Source organism: Neocloeon triangulifer, unplaced genomic scaffold, assembly GCF_031216515.1.
Source record: "Neocloeon triangulifer isolate White Clay Creek 2 clone unplaced genomic scaffold, ASM3121651v1 ptg000017l, whole genome shotgun sequence".
NCBI lineage: Eukaryota > Metazoa > Arthropoda > Insecta > Ephemeroptera > Baetidae > Neocloeon > Neocloeon triangulifer.
In genome coordinates this window covers 5,716,708-5,723,234 of record NW_026775559.1, presented here as the reverse complement: position 1 = coordinate 5,723,234, position 6,527 = coordinate 5,716,708, and the positions used below count along the sequence as shown (strand labels likewise).

Sequence of the window (6,527 nt, the reverse complement as noted above, 5' to 3'; positions counted from 1 at the left end):
AAAGGATGCAGTCATTATTACTAAGATTGGATTTACCTACATTGTATTTGTAGAAAAATAACAAATGAAAACAAATAAAGTGCTAAATAAATTTAGAAAATTGAATTTTATTTTATATAAATAGATATACATTAACCATTTATTAAATATTTGAGAAGTAGAACATGCATAAAAAAAATTCAAGGTTCCGATTTCTCGCCTTTGTCAGATACAGGCAATTTTTTCAATGTGTGCGCAATTTCTTTCAACGTGGCAAGATCAGCCGCTAGGTTTGCATTGACCTGTTCCTTCTCGTCATCATTGTCGGTCGAGAGCAAATTTATCACCAAATCTGCAAAAATATTTTAATAAAATATTATGCTGCTTAGCTTAAATAATATCTTTACCATGGTATTTTTGAAGGGTGCTGTATATCTCCTCAGGCAAGCTAGGCTTCAAGAAGATGAGTATTGGCATGACAAATTTGCCAGAGGCATGCAGGGGCTGTTGAGTTGCAGCCTGGAAGAGCAGAAGGACGGTCAGGTGCAGGGCCAGCGCAGGATCACTGCACTCGTCCAGTTGGCCAAGAAGGGTCATCCTGTGCGCCAAAAGGCCTTGTCTGGAGGAGAAGTTAATTTAACTTAAATGCTTTTTGTAGGAAGATTTTTAACCTTTCTTTCTTCTTGTCTGGCTTCCTTATCATGACGTCACAGGCGCCAGGAGCGAGAGCGGCATCGATGGCAGTTTGGAAATCGTCCAGTGAGGTGCCGACTAACGATTTGTGAACAGGCTCCAAAACTTGCTTCATAGCAGCCGGCAGCTCATTTAGAATTTTTGTTCTCAGCTGAATAAAAATTATCAGACTATTACAAATTAAGACAAAATAACAATACCTCTGGTGTAATGCTGCTGGCCTCGTTTGGGACGGTTGTGCTGATCTGATTTTCCTGGCTCACATACTTGAGGAGCTCGCCCAAAATTTCTGAACCTAGTGACTTGAGCATGTACTTGGTGAGACCCTTCTGTGTCTCTGAGTCTGTCTGGAAGAATTTTATTCCCTTTTCAAACATCCGTATGCTTGACAAAAGGTTGGACAGGCGTTCCTGCAGCTCGCCGTGGGTTCGTCTTGACGACTGCACTTGGGTTGCTTTGACAGACTCGGAGAGTTTACGAGCAACAGTATTTGCCTGTTGCTGAACAGAGCTGAAAAATTATTAACAAAAATAAAAGATGTTTATCCCAAAACTTATAGAGGAAATATACGGAAGAAGACGAGCGGACAACTCGGCAATCAGCTCTTCAGGACAGTCGGATAAACTGGCTTGGCTGCTGAGCTCCTTTTTGATATCCTTAACTGAAACCAATTCAATCAGACCAGTTTTCTTGGCAATAGGGGGTGGAGTTTCATCTCCATCCTCGTCAGAGTCAGCATGGCTTTTCCCATAGGTCTTTTTCTTGATTGATTTTGTTTTTGTTTCACGGCCCTACAAAGGACAATTTCAAATTTATATTTTTAATATAAGGAACTTCTACACACCTGCGTACCGCCACCTCCTTTTCCGCCTGTAGCCTTTTTTCTCCGCTCTTCTTGCTTCGAGGTACGTCCACCTTCATCGTCAATTGACGCTTTTTGCCTGCCCATTGCTTGGATTCGCTGTTCAACCTCAGCTTGCACAAATTTGCCAGAGCTCACAGCCTTAAAACAATTATTAAGTAACTCTAGGTAAACAAAAATGATTAATAAACCAACTTCTTGAGCTTTAGCCTGGATCAACGGATCCAAAGCTTGGGTCAGATTTGAAATCAATTGGCCAGGAACAACCATACTGCCGCAAAAAACTTCCGCCTTTACTTGTTTGATTTTCTTCAGCACATCTTGTACAAGTTGTGCTGCATCTTGTTCAGACAACACAGACGGAAGAATTGGCTGTAACATAAATTCACCAGTAATAATAATTTCACTAAAATTTGGCTTAAACAAACCATCAAATCTATCCACGAGCCTGTGGAAACTGCATCTTCTATTGAAGCTTCCACCTGATCAAAAAGTAGAGATCCCACGGCGCAAGAGGGGAGTTGAAGAAGTTTCTCATTGGCAAAGTGCCTCTTGATAAATCCCTGAGGGTCTGATATTCCCAGACGATTCAGAGACGAGTATTCTAATGAACGAAAATAGCTTATAATTCATACATTTCTTAACAAGCATCCTCATCCTTACCCAAATATCCATTTTGTTTGTAAAAATTCTCAACCCATTCAGACTGCCCCTTGCTGTAAACGGCTGGGACGAAGAAAGCATTGGAACCTTGCTTTCCGCTCATGACGCCTGCGATTTGTTTAGAGTCCTTCAGACTTTCAAAAATTGCTGAAATTAAAAAATATATAATAAACGACATTCTGTAAGATTAAATAAAAATGCTCTTACAAAAGAACATTCGCTCGGAGACACCACAAATTGCCATAATGTTGGAAATAGGGGTTGGCTGTTGGATTCCAATTAAAGCCCCTCTAATTGCAGCTCTGCACCGTGCCACAAATCTTTCAGTGAAGAATACTCGGGGGTCTTTAGGATCTTGTTGTCCATGAATGGACCTGTTCAGCTCTTTCTCCACAAGCTAAAATTTGACATTAAAAATAATTATTGGAAATTTCGATGGTGAAATTTTCTTACATGTTGCAAGTAATCTCCTGGCAAATCGTACTGGGTGGTCAGAGTGGAAATGTTAAGGGTACCATTCATTTGCAGCGTTTCATTGATTTGGATGGCCAGGTTTTTCAAATAACTGCTGTGAATGAGCTGGCCCAAGACGAGGGTGCAGCCAGTCTCGGGCGACCGCACCAATTCCTGGCAGCGAGCTTCAATGTGCGTCAAATCTACGTTCAGGAGATTGGCCAATTCCACCATATTGATTCGACCTATAATTTAGATGGTTTTGTAAGTAAATTTCAAATGCCTTATCAGTTGATTCAATAGAACCTTTGCTTGCATAAAGTTCATCCTGAATTTCACGGCTCAAGTGTTGTGGGGTGACGTACTCTTTGCCATCAGACGTAGAAATTACTTCCAGCAGTTTCTCCTTTATCAAATGACTGACCACTATGACACAGTTTCTCTCAGAGAGTCTGTTGAAAATATTTTGTTATAAAATTGAGAATATTTTTGTTTTATAAAATGAGAATAAGATAAGAGAACTTCAGAATAAAGATACATATTTATTTTTGACTTCTAGTTTTTGATGATTTATTTCAATGAAAATATTTAATATTTATTTTATGCTAACTCATGGTTGCTAATGGACTAAGATAAATGCTTAATTAATCAATCTGGTTTTTAGTTAATTAAGAATGATGATTTATAGTTAGCATACTTCTGTGCCGCAGTGCTGAGCTGGGCCTTTTGGAAATCCGCGGCGAGCCTTTTGACTTCATCCCAATCGACTGCCGACATTTTTCGCCAGATGATTTATTCTTCATCTAAAAGTGATATAGATTCTTCTTCAATAAAAGTATCAAGGAATTTAAAATCATTAAAAAAATAATTTAAAATCCCTTACAAAAATTTTGATCACTCGCAGCAGCTGTTTCACGAAAACAAATTTCCCCCAACGTGTCAAGTCAAAAAAGTGGGAGGGGCATCATCCCTTGCTCGGCTGCGGCGCGAAAAGGGTTTTTTTCGCATGTTTTCGCATTTGCTATGCGCTTCTTTGCCTTCTTTTATATTATCAAAACGTTTATATTTTTTTTTTATTTTTTATGTTCAATATTGTAAATTTGAATTGGTTCAAGATACAAATTGAAATTTGAATTATCCATTAAATAAAATATTAAATTTATCTTGTGATACATTGCGTTGCACAAAATGTTGAAAAAATAAATTTCTTTTTTAATTAAATTTTTACAGAAAGAAAGCTATGGCAAGAAGGTAATTTTTAAAATTAATAGTTAGTTTTTTCCACATAGCGTCTAAATAATTAGACAAAAATATTTTATTTTTCCATAGATTCTAGATTAAGTAAATTTCAAACACACTCAACTTTATGAATTACTCAAATTATATCATATATCTTGGGAGAACATAAAATGTGATCTGCTTTTTACACACAAAAATAAAGCAAACACAAAAAATATGATATTTTAGTTAATTTAAAATGTACCATCGTTGCATCAAGTAAAATTTGTACATATAAATTCATTCGATTAATTGAAAACGTATTATTTACTACAATCACCAGCAGGCACATCACGTTTTTAGCTTCATTTATATTGGAATGATTATTACAAAAGCAAAATATACATCAAGAGTGGCAGTGCGACATTGTCAACTTGATCCGTCTTGGCTTCAACAATGGTGATGACAACAGACGCAAAAATAATCCGTAGAGTCAACAACCAAGTGAGCTGAAACATGCCTGATCAAAACAGATTTAATTTAATCTGACCACATAAATCTGGTTTGTTTTAAAAGTCTTACCACTAAAAGAGAGTAGGAAGACAAGAGCTATCTGAGCAACAACACACGCGACCGATCCTTCGATTGATTTTGGAGAACCTGAGTAAAATTAAAAATTAGTAGTGCGTTATTGAATAAATTGAATTCCTAACCAGGCCATTTATTTTTGCCAAAAAGAGAGCCGATAACGCTGGCTGCAGTGTCTCCACAGCCGACTGACACCAGGCCTGAGAGAACGGGTAAAGTCACTGCCGCCCTGAGGGCACATCTTGTGGGGTGGATCCACAAGGGCAGAGAGCAGCCTATCAAAAGATATATCGGGGTCAGAGAAATGCCCCCACTATCCTTTTCGTCAGCAAAAACGATAAAGCCTTCTTGCAAGTAGTCGCTGAGAGCGCCCAACTTTAAAAGGCGGATCATCTGGAAAAATAAACAAAATAAATAATCATTGCTCGAGACTCCTTGATTAAATTTGCTCCGACCTCGACTAAAACGAGGAATGCTAAGGCAATGCCACTTGATAAGTAGAGCAATGTGCACTCCCACGCCAAGCCTGGGAGATAAACTGCAAGGATGAGCACATGGAAAATTTTTCGAACTGCCGACGAGGCGTGCTGCTTGTTCTGAACTTGCACGCGAACTGATGTAATGGCAAAGAAACAGCACATCACCCAGTACAGTAATAAATAAACCTAAAACACAAAGTTTTAATTCAAGTAAGAAAGATTTTTATGACAAATTACCCTTTGAATGTCATCAGTGATAAAGTGCAACATCCACAAGATAGGATTTTCCTTAAATATTATGAAAAGTGCTGGCAAAACTGCTCCACCCATTATTCCAACAATTAGGGCCAAAATGGGCCTCAGTTGTCTCAGTCCCGGAAAAGCAGTCACCAAAATGCAAATTACTGACAACCCAAGTAAGCCAGTCTGCAAAATAAATTATTTTTTAAATTTTCAAATATTAAAAAAAGCACTTTTATACCTGAAGAATAAGTGTGCATTTTTCCATCGAATCAAAATGAATGTCTTTGCTTCGATTCAAAATATTTGTTACTGCTGTGAAAAGAAAAAGCAGTATTCCTTGGAGGACAGCCGTGATTTCTCCCAAGGTGAACGTGCCAGGAATGTGCTGCAGCGCAATAGGAACGCCAATGCTTATGGGGAGACTGGCGAAAATTCCAGAAGAGAGACAGAAGAAAAAACCTGAAGGAAAAAATTAGTGCTCGAAATTTAAAAAAAAAAACTGCTTGAGGACCTTTGTGACAAATAAGCCAAAAGAGGAGAGCGGTGACAATTATTGGTCCGACGAAGATTGGATTAAACTTGGAGAGAGTGGGGCCCTTGGACCCCTGAAGGTGCAATACCAAGGCCACCGATGCCCCAAGAAGCCCGGAGGCAAACACTGCTGCAACATTGTATTCCGCACTGGGATGAACAAAAGAGCCAAGGATGATGGCAAGGGGCAGAAGAATCACAAGCCAAGTCCCTACACTTGCTCCCAATCTGAAATATAAAAACGAGGATGTCAACCTGTGCTATCGCAATCCCGCATTTTCATCAATCAAACCTAATCGACAAACCGGCCTTCTTCAGCGTTATGTCAACACTGTCGTCGATCTTGGACAGCATTTTGCGTTGTTTCTAATTCGCGTCTTATATATTCGCAGGTGGTTTTGCATGCAGTGTCACCTCGACATGTTCGCGGCTGAAACATTCGGAGAATTAGAATTAAGTATTTCGCACAAAAGAGAGTGAAACAAAGGGAATTACGTCGTCACATTGGGGAAACTCCTTTGGGTAACTCGATCTTGCTCTTTGGTAAACACCACCAGCTGGAATGAATGAAAGCGAAAAGCAAAAAATTGTCTTCCCTCTTCCCTACAGCAAGCATCGATACTATCGTTCGTTTAAATGGCAAGACCGCTCCCCTCTCCACACATCACCCAACTCTAATGTTCTCCAATATGAATTAAATTGGTTTTTTAATTTTAAACAAGTATTTTGCAGATGATTGCACGAAATTATTATTTTTTCCTAATTTCTGAGCGTATACCGAGCTGACAACAAAATGAACAAAATCACACGAGGCCCAG

General features: G+C 38.8%; 2 protein-coding genes across 2 annotated transcripts; both read right to left on the bottom strand.

Annotated features, from left to right (window-relative positions):
• Window positions 1–80: 80 nt before the first annotated feature.
• On the bottom strand, window positions 81–3,600 carry LOC132203586 (E3 UFM1-protein ligase 1 homolog). The gene is made up of 14 exons (XM_059631464.1): window positions 3,534–3,600; window positions 3,348–3,453; window positions 2,957–3,102; window positions 2,651–2,895; window positions 2,405–2,594; window positions 2,198–2,344; window positions 1,963–2,138; window positions 1,730–1,906; window positions 1,517–1,675; window positions 1,243–1,463; window positions 873–1,182; window positions 651–823; window positions 387–598; window positions 81–331 (listed from the first exon to the last, which is right to left on the bottom strand). The coding sequence occupies exons 2-14, from the start codon at window positions 3,425–3,427 to the stop codon at window positions 180–182; spliced, it is 2,388 nt and encodes a 795-aa protein (XP_059487447.1). The 5' UTR covers window positions 3,428–3,453; window positions 3,534–3,600; the 3' UTR covers window positions 81–179.
• A 359-nt stretch (window positions 3,601–3,959) lies between these two features.
• Window positions 3,960–6,519, bottom strand: LOC132203007 (dolichol kinase). The gene is made up of 9 exons (XM_059630418.1): window positions 6,205–6,519; window positions 6,002–6,139; window positions 5,690–5,937; window positions 5,417–5,637; window positions 5,173–5,361; window positions 4,912–5,121; window positions 4,582–4,849; window positions 4,451–4,528; window positions 3,960–4,388 (listed from the first exon to the last, which is right to left on the bottom strand). The coding sequence occupies exons 2-9, from the start codon at window positions 6,061–6,063 to the stop codon at window positions 4,255–4,257; spliced, it is 1,410 nt and encodes a 469-aa protein (XP_059486401.1). The 5' UTR covers window positions 6,064–6,139; window positions 6,205–6,519; the 3' UTR covers window positions 3,960–4,254.
• Window positions 6,520–6,527: the final 8 nt, after the last annotated feature.

What these genes read in the sequence shown, in the direction of transcription:
- LOC132203007 (XM_059630418.1), bottom strand. Translation starts at nt 6,063, where the DNA reads ATGCTGTCCAAGATCGACGACAGTGTTGACATAACGCTGAAGAAGGCC. An exon ending in TCACTGATGACATTCAAAGG is followed by an intron (nt 5,122 to 5,172) that starts GTAATTTGTCAT and finishes TTTGTGTTTTAG; the next exon opens with GTTTATTTATTACTGTACTG. An exon ending in CTTCCTACTCTCTTTTAGTG is followed by an intron (nt 4,389 to 4,450) that starts GTAAGACTTTTA and finishes TGTTTTGATCAG; the next exon opens with GCATGTTTCAGCTCACTTGG.
- LOC132203586 (XM_059631464.1), bottom strand. Translation starts at nt 3,427, where the DNA reads ATGTCGGCAGTCGATTGGGATGAAGTCAAAAGGCTCGCCGCGGATTTC. An exon ending in CAGGAGATTACTTGCAACAT is followed by an intron (nt 2,595 to 2,650) that starts GTAAGAAAATTT and finishes GTCAAATTTTAG; the next exon opens with CTTGTGGAGAAAGAGCTGAA. An exon ending in CACCCTTCAAAAATACCATG is followed by an intron (nt 332 to 386) that starts GTAAAGATATTA and finishes ATATTTTTGCAG; the next exon opens with ATTTGGTGATAAATTTGCTC.